This window comes from Podarcis filfolensis (genome assembly GCF_964270895.1).
Source record: "Podarcis filfolensis genome assembly, chromosome: 2".
Classification (NCBI taxonomy): Eukaryota; Metazoa; Chordata; class Lepidosauria; order Squamata; family Lacertidae; genus Podarcis; species Podarcis filfolensis.
The window spans coordinates 26,316,423-26,335,306 of record NC_139605.1 but is presented as its reverse complement, the minus strand read 5'-3'; the positions used below and the strand labels follow the sequence as shown (position 1 = coordinate 26,335,306).

At 44.3% G+C, this 18,884-nt stretch overlaps 1 protein-coding gene across 1 annotated transcript in view; it reads left to right on the top strand.

Moving 5' to 3' along the window:
* The window catches only part of LRIG1 (leucine rich repeats and immunoglobulin like domains 1), a 134,995-nt gene that overhangs the window by 47,398 nt on the left and 68,713 nt on the right, over positions 1 to 18,884 (top strand). Inside the window, exon 2 of the mRNA XM_083600545.1 lies at positions 13,284 to 13,355. Within this exon, the coding sequence (XP_083456671.1) occupies positions 13,284 to 13,355 (72 nt within the window). The remainder of the gene's footprint in view (positions 1 to 13,283; positions 13,356 to 18,884) is intronic.

Here is an 18,884-nt window from a genome sequence, read left to right as displayed (position 1 = left end):
TTTTTAAATAAACTGTTAAGTATCTATTTGATATATATATAATGAAACATAACATAACCAGGTATCCTGGTTTTATACCGGCATATAAAATAATAAAACGCAGCAACAGAGGTACTGAAAACCAACTTTAAAAAGGTAAAGGGACCCCTGACCATTAGGTCCAGTCGTGACCGACTCTGGGGTTGCGGCGCTCATCTCGCTTTATTGGCCGAGGGAGCCGGCGTATAGCTTCTGGGTCATGTGGCCAGCATGACTAAGCCACTTCTGGCAAACCAGAGCACTGCACGGAAACGCCGTTTACCTTCCCGCCGGAGCGGTACCTATTTATCTACTTGTACTTTGACGTGCTTTCGAACTGCTAGGTTGGCAGGAGCAGGGACCGAGCAACAGGAGCTCATCCCGTTGCGGGGATTCGAACTGCCAACCTTCTGATAGGCAAGTCCTAGGCTCTGTGGTTTAACCCACAGCGCCACCCACGTCCCGAAAACCAACTTTAGGGTTCAGCAAAATATATACGTTTTCAGATGGCACTTAAAACAGATAAAAGTTTCATGAATTGGGGAGGAAAGGGTGTTTCCAACTGGGAGGGGGACCATGGAAAACTCTTACTTCTGGGTCACTGCCCTACAATAGTTGGTAGGGCATAAAACCACCAACAGACTCCCCCCCCCCCCGATCATCCATAAGTGGTTGAACAGGTCTGAATATGAGGTGCATTTCAGATCCCTTGGTCTCAAGTTGCTCAGGGCTCTGTATGTCAATAACAAGACCTTGAACGTGGCCTAGTAGATAATTGGCAGCCAGTGTAGTTCCCTCAGCTCAAGAGTAACGTTTGTGTGTCCGGGTTCTCCACTCAGCAACCTGGTCTCAGCCTTCTGGACCAGTCACGAGGGAAGTCCTACCTACATTGTGTTACCATAGTCCAGTTATGAGGTTACTAAGGCATGAGTTGTGGCAGAAAAGCTATCCATGTCCAGGAAAGGGCATATAGTACTTGTTGTGCCAACATAAATTGATATATGTGTCTGTCTGTCTGTCTGTCTGTCTGTCTGTCTTTCTGTCTAGCTACCTATCACAGTGTTGCACTTAATCTGTTACCTAACTCCCATAATGCAAAGAATGAAGTTGATTAATGCAGACGTTGTTCATTATATTTCAGATAGGCTCATAAACATAATATATATGACGAAAAGCCCCCTAAGGATAAATGAGTAAATGGAAATATATTAATCCCCTTTGGAAAAACAGCAACTGGGGAAAAAGTCATATTGGTAGTACCTTTGGAAGGTAAAAAACAGAAAGCTCAAAATGTATTAGTATACATATTGAGAAAATTCTTTTTCTAGTGTAACTCTATCTCTTCATGGAGCTTTCTACTTCTAGCGGTTTCTTTTAATTCAAGGCTTTCTGGGGGACCATCGGGGGGGATGAGATTAGTAAGGTTCCTTACAATTGCCAATTTTCAGGATCCTTTAAATTGGCTGGTGCTTTATTAGTAATAAAAACCCACCACAACTGTGACTACATTATTGGGCATCGATTTCTGAAAAGGAGACAAGGTATATGGTTGTAGAAGCTGTACACCTCCATTTAAGACTGCCAATATTAGGGTTTCGTTTCTTAATCAGAGAAAATCACAACAAACATGTTTGGTCATCAAAGTCCTGTTCATAATTGCAGAGAGAGAGAGAGCATGCTTTTAAGGAGAGGGAATGTGGGAAAAAACCAGAAGAAAAACAAGACTGTGTCATAATGTCTTCTTTTTTAAGAATGGGATTAAAACCTTGTACCTCCCCATGTGCCGTTTATTATGGTATGTGGTTTTCAGCATAAATCATGAGTAGCCAATCTGTACCACAAATGCAACAGGGACTAATGGTTTGTGGCATGCCTGGATGGGGGTGAGAAGGAAAGAGTTTACAGACCAGGGCCCCGTCTGCACTATACATTTAAAGCAGCACCATACCCCTTTAAACCGTCATGGCTTCCCGCCACAGAAGAATTCTGGGTAGCGCAGTTTATTAAGGATGCTGAGATTCCTTAGGAGGCCCCTACTCGCCTCTCATAGAGCTACGGTTTCCAGAGTGGTCTAATGGTTAATCCTCCTTCCCAACAACTTATAGAATCGAAGTCCTGTGAGGGGAGTAGGAGTCGCCTAATAACTCTCTCGGCACCTTCAACAAACCACACTTCCCAGGATTCTTTGCAGGAAGCCATGACAGTTTACAGTGGAATGATGCTGCTTTAAATGAATAGTGCAAATGGGGCCCAGGGCTATACTGGGGCTCAGGCCTGTCCGAATTGGTACTGAAGAATGCACTAGCGTAGTGCTATCTTTGGTGTTAATTTAAGCTAGATTTCACTGATACAGGCATTATGCACCCTGCCTGTGATGTTTAAAGTTACTTCTTCTGCATTGGTCTGCATTAGTTGCTAACATTTAGTTTATGTTTTTAATTATTGGCTTTATCTGTTATTGGCCACTCTGGGTACTCCTGGCGTTCTCAAGTGGGGTCAAAATATTCCGATGGTTAAGTAAGTAGATGAGGCCTTCATGGTGTGGAGCACCATGAGGAGGAGCAAAGTAGGGTTTAAAATCTTGTCATATCTGCTGCAGGTACTTTTTGTCTGATTTCTCCTCAGTACTCAACGACCGCTATGTCTATGCCTTTGGAAGCAAGAGCAACAAATCCAAGAGCCTGGGCTTACCATGGCTTGTGAACCTCATCGTTTTGATTCTGACAAAACAAGCCACAACCCGTATGCCATGGTTTGTCCTCAGTTTACCACTCATGGTTTGTTTTTGGGGAAGGCAAACCGCCAGTGCTGGTTCACATCCCACAGCAAGGCCAGGCTTGTAGTTATTGCTTCTGACTCCAGAGAGGGAAGAGGGAATAGAGAGTGATTTGGCAGCATGCAAGTAGCACAGTGCCTTGTCCGTGGTAAGCCAGGCATAGGCAAACTCGGCCCTCCAAATGTTTTGGGACTACAACTCCCATCATCCCTGACCACTGGTCCTGTTTGCTTGGGATGATGGGAGTTGTAGTTCCAAAACATATGGAGGGCCGAGTTTGCCTATGCCTGGTGGTAAGCTGTGGTTTATGGCTCACTGTGAAGCATTGGACAACATTGCTGCAGCCCTGCAGATGTCCTAATAAAACCTTTTAAATTTCAACATCATACACCACAACAAAGCCTGGATTAGGTTGCAGAATAGAGGGAGAGATGAAAATCAGGCCTATTCTGTTTCCTTGGTTGAGAGACCAGCTGCCTTTGGCCATCTCTGAACTTGTTGCTTAGTGGCTGCCCTTCCACTACAGTATCTGATCTGTTTCTACCGTAGCTGGTCTGCCGCTTTAAGAACCTATCCCTGAGCTTGCTTTCCCCCCTTCCTCTTCTTCCTTTTTTTCCTCCCGTGTTTGTGTCTTTTAGCGTGTAGGCCGAGACTGTCTTCCTGCTAATCTTCGTAAGCTGCTCTGGGTGCCTTCTTTGGCTACAGAAATTGGGGTAAGAAGTCTTAAATAAATAGAAAGAGTGACACGCTCCAAATGAGAAATTGCCTGCATTGGCACACATAAACAAACCAAGTCAAGTCATCAAGCGGTACTTATTGATTTAAAGCGTTTCTGCTGCAAATTGACAGGCTAACAAGCTGAGAGAAGTCAAAGCAAAAGGGAGAAGCCATGAGAACGCAGCGACAAAGAGCAAGTCAATCACAGTCAGCCCGTCTTTTATTACGGCCATAAGATCTGTTCAGGTTGAAATAATAGACCACAAATAATAAGGAAGAAAAGCAACAAAAAGTGCTGCATTTCCAGTTTAGTTAATGCTGGCAATCAGCTGAGCTCTTAAGTGCATAACATTTTTTTATATAAAAAAAGTCAGTCACTTCCTTGGTAATATATGGGACTTTATCTGATATCCTCTCCTTGGCAGAAGCTTTGACATGTGGCTCCCAGAGGATTTGATTCAAGGCAATGCAGCCCTTGAAGCTAAAAAGGTTAGCCATTTCTCTAGCAAAGTGTACATAAGCTCTTACCTGGATGCCACAGAGAAGAGTGAATTATAAGGTGTTTTCAGTTAGAATAAAAAGCACCATATTAAAGGTGCAGGTGTTACTAATTTCAGGGACTCCCACCTTAAACGGATGCAATCTGTATTGGAAACACAAATCAAAGCGGTACCAGTTGCTAACAGTAATGCTAACACAAACTAAGCTCCTAAAAACTACAGCCCATCATAAATCCTCTGCAAAAAGTCATGGCGGGCTTGGCAGCCTTCGTCTGATGCTGTTGGTAATAGGAAGAACTCCAGTGGGAGGTAGTTCCATAGCTAGGAAGCAACCACTGTAGCAACCTTATCACTAGTTGCCTTGCTTGCAGAGATGAGAACAGCTAGAGCGAAGGGCCTCTGAAGATTATCACAGCTGCCAGTCAAGCTGAGAACACAACAAGAAAGCATATTTATAGTTGTAAAACTTCAGCAAGCTGTTTTCACGAATCTTGTTTACAAATACAACCCCTCCCCATAGGTGTTGTGAATTTTAATCGATCTTATTTTGTGAGGTTTTTTTCATTCCACTCTTTTTTTTTTCTGCGGAGGGGAGGGAGGCTCAGGCGAGACCTTTCTGTATTAATAGCTAACTAAGACCAGAGAGAGAGAGAGAGAGAGAGAGAGAGAGAGAGAGAGAGAGAGAGAGAGAGAGTCGCTCCCAGAAAGATGAATAAACACTCCTAGTAAGTACAGTGCCTGCTCTCGAAAAGGGTAATAATGATTGATTGCTTTGCGGTTTCACTTTCACAGAAGTCCATACTCAGTGATTGGAGAAAGGTTTGGCTGGGGCCACAGTTCTAACTCAAGACAATAGCTTTATTCCGACTTGCCAGTGTTGTAACGATTAAACTATGCTTTGTGCAATAAATTTATTTGCAAAGTAGGTGGCTTCGTTTTGCTCTTGTGGGGTTGGTTGTTGGTTTGGATATCTTGGTTTGTTTTTAACATAAGGATCAGACGTCCTGTCTGTTAGCTTTGGGGGTAGTTAACATTGCAGCTTCTGCACAATTAAAACCGAAATGGTCCAGCTCCTCTTCCCTCCCTATTTTCCCTCCTGAACTGTGTCACTATTTATGATGCAATAGCGGGTAATCCGGCAAATTTCTTTTTATGGGGAGGTTCATGGTGGAAAGCAGCTTTCTGACAGATATTATCAGCATTGTTCTTTACCTTTTGGAGCAGAGCTGCAACCGATTCAGGTTGCTGTGTACTTTGCAAACTGAATGGGCATGCAGCAGGGAGGTTTCTGAATGGGCTTTCCTTTATTAGCTTTGCTGATAACCCCAACCCCGCCCCCTCCCAAGTTCCTCATCCTGTTTGCCAGTCATCACTGGGTGAATAGAAAGCATTTTCTTTAGGCAATGCAGATTAACAGAACTAGCAATTTTTCACTTTATTTGCTGCAATTAAGAACGGGCAAATGTATGCCTCTGTTTGCTGCACAATGGGGTCTTTGACTCTGCTCTGGTTTCTGAAGCAGAGGAGCGTGGCGTCCTGATGAGATGTCTTTTGTAGCTCGCAGTTAATGGCAGCCTATGTTTTGGGCTGTTATATTGTGAGCAAAACAGGAGATGGAAGGTCTCTGGTAGTATAATCCCATGCCTACTTTTTCTTAGGTTTGCTTGTAAGCCTCTCTCTTTGGTCTTGCTTTGTCCCCTTGGAGTGCAGAATCGTAAGGCATTTTGCTCTAAAGATGCACCTGTACTTCAGTGGGTTTCACTTGTTCCTTACTTGCTCCTATACAAAATTCTGCCTACCTATACACAAACACATACAATGTTCATGAACCCTGACAGATAGAGTGTCTGAGCCCTAGTGACAGATCATCAAGATAGCAACAGAGTGAGTAAGCTGTGCTCAGTGGAAGAGTGCGTGCTTGTGGTATGCAGAAGGTCCCAGGTTCAATCCCTAGCAGGTAAAGGTAAAAGGTAAAGGACCCCTGGACAGTTAAGTCCAGTCAAAGGCAACTATGGGGTTGCGACACTCATCTCTCTTTCAGGCCACGGGAGCCGGCATTTGCCTACGGACAGCTTCCTGGGTCATGTGGCCAGCAGGACTATACTGCTTCTGGCGCAACGGAAACCAGTGCCCACAGATAGACATTTACATTCCCGCCACGGTGGTACCTATCTATCTACTTGCACTGGCATGCTTTTAAACTGCTAGGTTGGCAGGAGCTGGGACAGAGCAATGGGAGCTCGCCCCCTCATGAGGATTTGAACCGCCAACCTTCTGATCAGCAAGTTCAAGAGGCTCAGTGGTTTAGACCACAGCATCACCCACGTCCCTAGCATCTCCAAGTAGGTAGGGCTGGAAAGAGGCCCCCTTCTGAAGTCCTGAAGACCTGTTGTCAGTCAGTGTTGACAAGATGGATCCATGGAGCTAGATGGACCAATGGTCTAACTGTGTATAAGACAGATTCCTCTATCTAAGTCCTGCCAGATCAGACCTAAGGTCAGTTTAGTCCAGCAGCCTTTTAGCTATTGTGACAAGTAGACATCAAGGCCTTATCCTCCAGGAATTTGGGCCGATCGGCACCATATATTTAAAGAACAATCAAAACACGTTTAAAGTACATCTTCCCCCAAAGAAGCCAGGGAACAAGTTTCTTAAGGCTTCCTAGGAATTGTAGCTTGGGGGTGGTCTGCCCTAAGTCTAATCTACGTTTTGAGGACCATCTTTGGTTACCGTCTTGTGGCAGTAAGTTCCATAGCTGAACTATGTGCTGTTTGAAGAATACAGTCCCAAACACTCACCTTTTTAATCCTCTGATAAGTGGAAGAGAAAATGGATCAGATATGGAAAAGGCCAAGGCAGGGGGAGATCCTGGAAAAGGACTATATGAAACAGGACAATGGGTGGAATTGAAACTTCTTGCTTGCCTTCCATCCACATATTCAGGGATATTTTGTTAGTAAAAAGTGAAACATTAATTCTACTTCAACACAGGCTTTCAGAAGCTCTGGTTGTGGATTCATTCCACTGGACTAGACTGGAGGAAGTAATTTTATCCATAGACTTTATTGTTCTCCAGTCCCAAAGTTCCTAAACCAGTTTAAGAATGACAGGACCTCTGCTGGGTTGGATCAGATGCTGATCAGTTTTTTATTCTTTCTTTTGTGCTCAAGGTGCAGCTACCAATGCCATCTCACTGCCCTCTTCTATGCTTGGATCCATAGTTACAGTGGTACCTCGCAAGACGAATGCCTCGTAAGACGAAAAACTCGCTAGACGAAAGAGTTTTTCGTTTTTTGAGTTGCTTCGCAAAACGAATTTCCCTATGGGCTTGCTTCGCAAGACGAAACGTCTTGCGAGTTTGTTTCCTTTTTCTTAAAACCGTTAATACTGTACCAAGTTTGAAGCGGGAACTGGGCTGGCAGGGAGCGAGCGAGGGAGCGACCTACCTTTTCCAGTTTCAGCCTTGGGGAAGGAGAGCGTCTTGCTCCGCGAATGAACGCAAGGCAAGAAAAGAGCGGGAGCAAATCTCTTCCAAGCGCGATCGCGAACACGACAATTAGTCCTGAGTTCCAAGCAGAGTAACTCGATACGAGAGAGAGAGAGAGAGAGAGAGACTCCGGAGACAGAGCGTGTGCGTAAAAGTGCACGAAAGAAAGACTGCAGAAGGAGCCAAAGAACAAATAACGGACTTGGGCGCAACAGAAGCGGGATCTAGCAGAACGACACAGAGGGATCCTCTTCTGGAGAGGGCACAGAGGAGGCAGGTGGGCTGGGATCCAGCGGATCTGGCTGGGTCTCTGCGCCGCCTCTGCCTCTCTCTCTCTCTCCCCCTCCCCACGTGGCTGCTCCATTTTGCCCTAACTGCGCGAAGGCAGGAGGAGGGGGACCAAGGAGGAGGAGGAAGAGGCATCCACTGCGCTTAGGCCTCTGCGAAGGCGCCTTTGCGGGGGTGGGAAGAAGCCGGGAGCAGCTGCCGGGACTGTAGGGAGCCCGGCGGCGTGGCGCAAGGTAACGGGGGGAGCAAGGGAGAGTCCGCGCCGGGCGCTTCGTGCGTCCGCCCTCGGTTCCTGGGCTCGAACTTCCTTTGGCACCTCGTGGAGAGAGAGGGAGAGGAGCGGGCTGGGGCCTTGATGTGGGACGCGGTTTGGCGGAGCGAAGACGCGGCAAGGCTTGGCAACAGAGGAAGGGGGGCTGTTTTCGTGGGGAGGTGGGAGGGGGTGTCTTTGCCTCTTCCCGGCAACAGATCCTCCAGGCTGGGGAAACTCCTCCTGCTGGGGAGCGACCTGCTTTGTGCTTTGCCCGCTATCCCATTATAAAAGGAGTACTGTAATAATGTTCATAATACAGTACCAGGGTGCATCCGTGCTTCGCAAGACGAAAAATCCGCAAGACGAAGAAACTCACAGAACGAATTAATTTCGTCTTGCGAGGCACCACTGTACATGTTTAATACAAAAAAGGAGACTCCAGTTTTGCACTGAGTCCTTTTCCCCCTTGTAATCAGTGTGCATCTGTTTATTGTGGGATTAGCGTTTAAGCACTGAGCTGGTTAGTATAAATGCAGGAAACCGCAGGAAAGTGCATTGCAGGATATTGGGAGAAGAGGAAAAGCAGCAAGTTTATTTTCTAAGGCGAACTTTCACCAGCCTGGCTATTTCATGTACCTGATTACGTGATGTAACTTCTAACCAATGTTAGGGTCTAAAATGTATTGAGCACCAATTCTTTTCTTGTTACCTTGCAATTTCCAACAATTCAGATTTGGGCAAATTAGGTAACTTCTCCCCATGAGCAGATCTGTCTTAAATTCTGCACATAGAATCATTTTTAGGAAACTTTTCGAGGGTAGCTTGTTCGACTACTATATGCTACACATTTTTATTTTTTGACAAAAGGCATGCTCGCTTTCCCTACAGCTTCCCCTTTTCCGATTTTACCCTGCAGTAGGGAGTGGGAAAGGGAATTCATATCTGGCCTCTCAGAATCTGTGAACGGGTTTAATAGGCTTGACGTTCAGCCACAGTCTGTTTCGAAAAAAGCTTTTCCAAGAAGGGGTTCTTGTTGGCTTTCCACTATGCACTTGTCCCTTCATAAGCAACTCAGTGACTTCCCCTCCCTTGTTCCATTCAGATCCAGCCATGTGTGCACCGTGCTGTGTTTTGCCATGCTTAAAGCATCTGCAAGAGATTGTTTTTTGGGGTTGGGTGGGGTGCCTATTCAGTAAAGCTGCAGACTAGGCAGCTATCTTTCGACAGATTAGCCAGAGGAATTTCTATTGCGAGATTTTGATTGTTCAAGGGCCCTTTGGTTCCTTTTGTGTGTGAAACGGTGAAAAGTTGTGTTAGGACAAAGGCTGACAAAGTGTTTAATGAAAGCTGCGTTTGGCATTAGCAGACATTCCTAGACTCCCCCCCCCTCCCCTTTTGCTGTCTCTCTTCTGTTAGCAAAAGGTGCCAAAAAGTTTTGGATAAAGTGTGCTGAATTAGCAATGACGGGTACATGTCTGTGAGCTAATCTGATGAAACCTTCAACTTGTTGAGTTAAAAAAAAATCCAATAGAACTATGGCTTTATGGTTCCATGCATTTTGTACAAGAAATACAAGATTTGAGATTTGTGTGTCTCTACATGCTGTATTGACTTCTTGGTTGTCTTCAAATGAAAAATAAAAGAGATAAATTCATCTCATACTGTAATTACTCATAGGAATACAGGGCATATAGAATTAGCTCTTTTGTTATTGGCATCATTTTAGGTAGAAATTCTGCAGAAAGATATGACAGTCTTTTTCTTCCAAGAACCCTTTTCAGCCATGCCACTATTTCATTCCCATTTTACAGACTAGAACCTGGGTCTGGGAGGCTTAATTTGATGTTTTTTACTGCTTTGCTTTAGGATTGTTATTCCCCCTATGTTATTCTGAGATCAGGACATCTAATTTTAGTAATATATAAGTAGGAAAATGAATAAAGAAGCCCCTCCACCTTTTTTATGGAAACAAACAAACAAACATTTCTGTTTCTTTTGGAAACTTGGAGCTTAATGAAGTCATTCAGATCTGTGAGACATATGAATGAAATTGCAACTCTCGGAACATCTGCTATTACTTACACAAGTGTGTCTCACTCTTTGCTCATGTTGTGCATTCTTTTGGGGAGAATTATTGACTCCAGGGCTGATATGCTCCCTTACCTGCCCATTTCCCTCTTTGTCTCACTGGCGAGCTCAGACTTGACTTTGTGGTGTGTGCATATGCATTTGAGGAAGGCATTCTTTGTCATCGTAATCTGGATAAATTGCGTTTTTTGTTCACTCTCATTTCTTGGGATGTATTGATTTAGGTTTCAAAGCACCTTGGAGAGCATTAAAAACCGGGTATCTTTTGTTTAAATATAGAAATTTCTCTGAATTCTGCTAGCCATGGTGTCTGTGTTTTACCTCCACTGTCAGAGGCACTATGGCTTGTAAACCAGTTGCTGGGGAAAGTGCTGTTGCGCTCAAGTCCTTCTGGTGGTCTTCCCATATGCCTCTGGTTGGCCACTGTGAGAACAGAATGCTGGACTAGAGGGGCCTTTGGCCTGATCCAGCGGGCCATAATAGTGTTGCCTGCTGCCGGCCTGGAGAGGAAACCTAGTACTTTACAAGAAGTATGGATGGGATGGGGGGGAAATGACATGCGTAAATCCCCTTCCCCGCCCTGCCTTGAGCCAGCTTCTGGCATTAATGCTGGTGTAATGGATTTCCATTGCAATGTGATTTAAAACAACAACAACAGCACCCACTGTTTGGCACCTGGGATATTATATATATTTAAAATAACGCTAGATATGCACGTTTGTTTCCTGCACTTGATAAGGCAGAAATGCAGGGTGAAGTTGGGAGTTGTAACCAGAAGGCATAATGCAAGATCACACTGCAGTCAACATTTCATTCTGGTGGATCAACATTTTGCAAAATAACTTAAGTTTAGCAGTTCTGAAGATATCTAATTCTGAAGCTAGTTGCTTATCCCTTAACCTTGCTTTCAATCATCCTTGCTGCTCTCTTTTTTTCCTGCTGCCCTAGTCTACAAGGATTTATTGTTTCATACCAGGGGGAATAAGACTGGCTCAGCATGTCACACTTAACAGAAAATCTGAAGTTATGCTGTCACTGGCCAGACGAAAAGGATGTAGAAGGTGGAGAAAAGGGACTGACTTGAAAGTACACACAAGAGAGGTTGCCAGGGGATAGCCACCACTCTTTCCCTGGTGGAATTAAAAGCCTTTCCTTTGGAAATCTGACCTCTAACTTTTGTTATGGCTGACCAAGTTAGTTGAGGTGGGGGGGGGGGAATTAACCTTGGGTACAAATTCTAGTTGGTGGCACAGGAAGTTGCAGGAGTAGTTCGTGTGGTGGCTTCCAGATGCTGTTGGACTACAACTCCCATCTTCTTTCACTATTTGGCATGCTGGCTGGGAGATGGGAGATGGAGTCCAAGATCATCTGGAAGGGAACCACGTTGGCTACCCTTTGAGTCAAATGCTTGTATTAAACACTTATATTTGAGTAAGCAGCACTGGACACAGGGGGATTCACGTCTAAGTAATTACAGACATAGGATTGCATTGATTCATAGATAGACCTGCATGCACGGTGGTCTTTTAGAGCTAACATTAGAACCCTTCGCCTGTGCCCAAGCCCGTTACAGTTGAAATTCATTATAGTGTTGAAATTAAGAGTGGCTCAATCTTTGTCTCAGTCATGTCATGATTGTGCAGCTTTTAATATAGATAGATAGATATATAGATAGATAGGGAGCAAAATTCTGGTTGGTGCCAGCATACTAATGAAAATCTTTTCCTGTATACCTGCTTTCTGTAAGGTAGATGATGACACTCTTTCAATATCTCCTCCATGCTGTGCTCTGACAGTGAAATCATGTAGTTTACACCTTTGTCTTTGGTCTTCATTGTGGTAGAAGTTGGATGGATGTCTGGCCGACTCCCCCTCCCTGCTGGAGATGATGACCTGAAGTTAAATGGACTTATCACCAGGTCAACAATTCTTAAGGAACGCAGATGGGAAATAGTTACAGATAGGTAGCCGTGTTGGTCTGCCATAGTCAAAACAAAAAAAAAAAAATTTTTTTTTCTTTCCAGTAGCACCTTAAAGACCAACTAAGTTAGTTCTTGGTATGAGCTTTCGTGTGCATGCACACTTCTTCAGATACCAGATTTCTTCAGATTTCTTCAGATACCAGATTTCTTCAGATGAGAAATAGCTGGTGTTCTAACAAAAATATGCGGCTATCACAAAAATTGGTCTCCTTGATGGAGCACTGGAAAGTTGCCAATGTAACACCAATTTTTAAAAAAGGGGATTTTCAGAGAGCCTGGAATCTGCGAGCCTGTTCTCTCTGATGTCTGTCCTGGGTAAATGATGGAAAGCATTATTAAAACAAGAATTTTGAAGTACATAGAAGAAATGTCATGCTGGGGAAGAATCCACATGGCTTTTGCAAAGAGAATCTCTGCCTCTCCAACCTTTTGGAGTTCTTCTCCATAGAAGGGGTTATTTGGTAGACGTATTTGTGGACTTGTTGAAAGCCTTTGACAAAGTCCTTCACCAAAGGCTGAATTTTAAGATCTTCCCCGAAGGTCTTGCTCTGGGTTGACCCCATTGTCATACAGGGCAATAGGTAAACAGTCTACAAATACGTCTATCAAGGACTATCTGCCATGGTAGCTAAATGGAATTTCATTCAGAGGAAGTTAGTCTTTCAATACCAGGTACCAGTGTGAGAGGCAAAGACCTGCTTGAGCCTCCTAAAAGCTTTAGGATGTCCACCTTTGGTAGTAAGTTGTTGGACTAGAAGGACAATTTTATCTGATCTAGGCAGGACTCTTAGGAACATAGGAAGTTGCCATATATGTCGTTATGCTCTTGGCAGCTTCACAGTTGCATGATCATGCTCCCTTCGGTGAGAGACTTGAGCACCTTTTCGGAGAGAAGCATAAAGACTTTTTAAAATGTTAGGCTTAGCTTTAGGTGGCTGGGTATTGAACCGGTTTCAAATAACGGAGCCTGCTTCTCCACCTGTTATGTAGAAGGGACCAATCTGGTGAGCAGAGTGCATTTTCCTCCTGTGTGCACTCACAGGTAAATCCCCATATATAAAACACTGCTAACTAATCTTGCTGTGCAAGCCCTTAATAATTAAAATTGCCACATTTTTGCTGAGTGAAGTGACTGCCAGGTATGCTGATTCAACTGTCTCTTTATTTTTAACAGAAACCTGAGCCACAACAAGTTGACGGAGATTGATCCTTCTGATTTCTCTAACCTGCCAAACCTACGGGAAGTGTAAGTATTTCCTTCAGAAAGGACTTTAATCTTGGCTTCTCCCCCCACCCCCTCCCCGTGCCGCCTTCACTTCGATTCTGGCTGGGATGGCAGCAGCAAAATGTATACTTTCCCGTGACATGCTTTCATTGTATTGCTAGCTTGCATCAGCAGATTAAATCTGAGCCATTGTTTTTCTTTCATACTGTACCTGTATGCTTTTTCTTTTTTAATTAAGCAGTCAATTAGCGGAACACAACATCTCAATTAAACCGCAATACATTTATTGGAAATCATTGATGTTTTGTCTGCCTCCTTTTGTCTCTACCCCACTCTGCCTGTGCATTTCATAAGTTGGAATTAGCCAGAGTAGTTCAGGTAACCACACCTGGCTGTGTGGATACACTTTCATCTGGCAAGGCGGAATGGGCTCAGCTGTGACATCTGATGCTAACCCCCCCCCCCAAATCTCTCGGGGAAACAAAGGTGTAGTGTACTGTACTACAGAATTATTAACTCGTTCTCCTCCCACCTTCTGTTTGCTTGTCTGCGAGACAAGGTGGAGATTTTGGGTTTAGTGGCATGGTGGAAAGATTGCCTTGGCACCAGTTTGTGGTAGTGGAAGCCAGGAAAGAAAAGAGAAATGTTAAGTTTGCTTGTAAAATTTATTCCCTTACCAGATCGTGGTCCATTTCTCTTACTGTAGCTTATATTCAGGTGGAAGGCTGTGGAAAAGGCATTAAGTTTATGTAAGGAAGGGCTGTACAGTGGTACCTTGGGTTAAGAACTTAATTCGTTGTGGAGGTCCGTTCTTAACCTGAAACTGTTCTTAACCTGAGGTACCACTTTAGCTAATGGGGCCTCCTGCTGCCGCTGTGCAGCCGCCGTGCAGTTTCTGTTTTCATCCTGAAGCAAAGTTCTTAACCTGAGGTACTATTTCTGGGTTAGCGGAGTCTGTAACCTGAAGTGTCTGTAACCTGAAGCGTCTGTAACCTGAGGTACCACTGTAGCTCAGTGATAGTCCAATTGCCTTGCATGCAGAAAGTTTCAGGTTCAATCCCTTACAGCCCCAAGTAGGTCTAGGAATGTCATAGAATCGTAGGATTGTAGAGTTGGAAGGGACCCTGACGGTTCTCAAGTACTGCTCCCTGCAACTCAGGAATCCCAACTGAAGCATCTATAACAGATGGCCATCCAAACCTCCGCTTAAAAACCTCCCTGAAACTTTGGAGAGGTGCTGCCAAACCACCCTAGACACATTGTGCATAACCCAGGGAGGCCACTTAAATTTAACACCCGCATGTTGAGCTCTTGCTGTCTCTCCCCTGTCATCTTTAGGATCACTTACGCAGGGATGGGGAACCTGCATCCCTGCAGATGTTGATGGGCTACAGCTCCCATCATTCCAGACCACTGTCCTTTCTGGGTGAGGCAGATGGGAGTTGGAAGTCCCAACAGCTTCTGGAGGGGCGCAAGCCAAGTTTTGACACCCATTGATGTGCAGTATAGGAAGCCATCCTGAACATTACAGGGCCGGGGTGTGTGTGTGTGTCACCTGAATATGGAGGTAATTGTCTTGCCATAGTACCCGTGTATGGTGGTACTATGGGGTTCTAGCGTAAGGAAGCACAGTGTTCTGTTTCATAGATCAGCAAAAACCATGCTTGTTCATATATATATATATATAGAGAGAGAGAGATTTGATTTTCTGCTATCAATTTTTAAAAGAAACGAGTAGCAAATTGAGTAAAGCTTCTTTCCCAAACATTTCTCTTTTTACAAAAAAGAGAGAGAGTAAAAATAAATAAATAAATCTAAGTGCCTTTCAGCGAATCCTCAAGAGAACTGTGCTATTTTTGAGCAGGATCCATTTCAGCATGACATTAGCCTGGCAACTGGGCTGTAAATATTTTATACTGAGTGGCACTCCCACCTCCCCTTCTTTACCGCACAGAGGAGCACGATCAAAGGGGCTAGAGAAGACAGCTTCCAACCAGACGGCTAGTGGTCACCTTTGCTTGCTTGCGCACGTGTGTTTGGGTTTTTTTTTTTTTTTTTTTGAGGGACGTTGGAGACCAGATGCCAAAGCCACTTACCCAACGCACTTTACAGCAAAACGCCTCGTTGGAACAATGTAAAATAACAACCGAGGTCTTGAAACCGTTTGTTTTTGTGGCCCAAGCTCTAGGATATATGGGAGATTGCCAAGTTCTGACAAAACTGCAGACCGACCCCTGGTGCTCTGCACCACCAGTCTCCTGTTTGTCAGACGCAACTAAAATTCTCTCCACTTCTGTAGCCTCCACGAATGCAGTCGTTTGTCCCAGTCAGAAGCGCCATATGTGCTGCGGTGCTCACATGGAGCTCCTCCACAAACAAGGTTCCCCATATACAGTGGTGCCTCGGGTTACATACACTTCAGGTTACAGACTCGGCTAACCCAGAAATATTGCTTCAGGTTAAGAACTTTGCTTCAGGATGAGAACAGAAATTGTGCTCCAGCGGCACGGCAGCAGCAGGAGGCCCCATTAGCTAAAGTGCTGCTTCAGGTTAAGAACAGTTTCAGGTTAAGTATGGACCTCTGGAACGAATTAAGTACTTAACCCGAGGTACCACTGTATTTTGATTTTGTGTGTGTGCGCATCCCTTAGTGCACAGTTGCTCCTTTTCACAGACAAGGACGTCTGTATGGCCAGAGGAGCTGCATCAGGCCACTGGGCCATCTAGTTAGTCACACTGGTCCCGCAGTGGCCAAGGACATGCTTGTGGAAAGCCCGCAAGCGGAGCCTTAGTGCAACATCACTCTCTTCCCATTTGTGATTCCTAGTAACCTGTATTAAGAGTCCTACTACCTCTGGCAGCGGAGGTAGAACATTGTTTGTTGTTTAGTCGTTTAGTCGTGTCCGACTCTTCGTGACCCCATGGACCAGAGCACGCCAGGCACTCCTGTCTTCCACTGCCTCCCGCAGTTTGGTCAGACTCATGTTTGTAGCTTCGAGAACACTGTCCAACCATCTCATCCTCTGTTGTCCCCTTCTCCTTGTGCCCTCCATCTTTCCCAACATCAGGGTCTTTTCCAGAGAGTCTTCTCTTCTCATGAGGTGGCCAAAGTATTGGAGCCTCAGCTTCACGATCTGTCCTTCCAGTGAGCACTCAGGGCTGATTTCCTTAAGAATGGATAGGTTTGATCTTCTTGCAGTCCATGGGACTCTCAAGAGTCTCCTCCAGCACCATAATTCAAAAGCATCAATTCTTCAGCGATCAGCCTTCTTTATGGTCCAGCTCTCACTTCCATACATCACTACTGGGAAAACCGTAGAACATAGCCATTGATAACTGCCTCCTCAGTAAAATTGTTTAATCCTCTTTATTTAAAAGCCATCCGAGTCGCTGGCCATTACGGACTTTTGTCGGATTGAATTCCATACTTTAATTATGTTTCATGCGCAGAATGTATAATGCATACACCTGCAAGGGAGAGCTGGATTGAAGCAACAATGTCTTTAAAACATTATTTGAGCAATTACTGAAAATTAGCTACATGGTTCGGGACACTGTTCCCAGGGTTTTCAAACCTGTGGCGGTTCTTGGGGCAGTTTCCTTGACGTAGAAGAATTGGTTTGCATTAGCACAAGCCCATTTTGATATCCCAAGCAGGATTTTTGAGTGCTAAGTTTCTGAAGGATCTATTTATTTGTTTATTTCATTAAATTAATGCAGCGCTTTTTAAGCACCAAGCTTCTGAGGGAATTATTTGGTTTCTTTGTTTGTTTATTTCATAAAATTTACACACCGCTTGATTGTTTAAAAAACCCTCAAAGTGGTTTGCATAAAGATAAAAAAAATAAAATCAAGGGGAAAAAAATCACAGCCGCATTTTCAACCGTATGATAGTTAAAATACTAAAACAGATTTAAATTGCCTCAACTTTCTAAGCATCTGGACAGGCTTGTCTTAAAGAGATTAGGGGGAAAGAGACTTGAAATTTGTTTACATGAGGCCTTCATTCCCTCTTTCTTCAGTCTTATCTCCCTAGAGCTTTTAGGATATCATGAGCCATAAAGCCAAACAAACAACTTGTAAGCTATGCGGATCTGAAAACCTAAAGGGTAAATAAATGAGAACCAAATATGCATTTCCTTGTTAGAATTAGAAGCTCTAACACATTCTGAGGCAGAAAGTCAAAATATTTTCTCTTGATTCCCCCACTGCTGCTCTCCTTAATTGCTGGTCAGAGGGTGAAGGCCAGGAAATTTAGGCAATTTTCAGTCTGCCAGACAAGCAACTGTTATTATGGTAATTAATTGACTAATTCAACACACAAACAAGGGGTTTTTAAACCAAGAACAGAGCATGCTATGTGACCCAGATCAGCTTTCACTCCACTCACTGACAGAATTTAAATCCTGTGCTACTGAGACGGATGTTCTCTTCTGTCTGGTAGCGCAGCAATGGAATGACAAGTTGTGAAGCTTCTGTCTTAACAAATTCTGCACACACACACCTTTAGAAAAGAGTTGCATATTCATCCAGTCATTCCACACACACCTCTTACATAATCCTAGTTTGCCTTTGTTTGAATGCAAATGTCTTCAAATCATTTCCAGAAGTTTATTTTCTTAACAGAATTTTTAATATATATAGCTTATTTCAGCCTTTTACCTAAAGACAAGGAGATACAGCTTTGCACAAACATTTGCTTGTGAATGTGGAGGCCTCTACAAAAAGAATTCCTGATTGAGGCAAATAGATTCCAATGGCAAATAAGCATATTTCAAACATATTACAGTCATACCCCGGCTGTCAAACGCCTTGCTACTCGTACTTTTCGGCTCCCGAACGATCAAAACCCGGAAGTGAGTGTTCTGGTTCCCAAACTTTTTTTGGAAGCCAAACATCTGATGGGGACGTTCCGCGGCTTCTGATTGGCTGCAGCAGCTTCCTGCAGCCAATCAGAAGCCGCGCTTTGGTTTCCGAATGTTTTGGAAGTTGAACGGACTTCCAGAACAGATACTGTTCAACTTCCAAGGTACGACTGTAGTTTGTTTTTGAAAATGGGCTGCAGCACATGTACAAGGGCATGTGTCTTGCATCCAGAAGGTCCCAGGTCATTTCTTCTCCCTGAGATCCCAGAGTGCTGCTGCCAATTGGAGCAAGCTAACCCCCCCCCCAACCTGGTGTCCTCCAGATGTTCTAGACTCATAACTCCCCTAATCACTAGCCAGCATATTCAGGGGGTGATGGGACCTATAGCACAAAATATGTGGTGGACACCCTTGGCTGTAAGGGAAAACTCTGGTTTGTTTATTTATTTAATTACATGCATATTCCAGCTTTCATCCAAGGAGTTCCAAGTGGCTTTCATGGTTCTTCTTCTCCCCCATTTCTTCCTCACAACAACCTTGTGAGGTAAGTTGGGCTGAGAGTGAGGGACTGGCCCAAGGTCACCCAGAGAGCTTCATAGCTGAGTGGGGATTAGAATTCTGGTCTCCCAGGTTCTAGCCTGAAATGCTTAACCACTACACCACAGCAGCTCACCACACTGGTTCC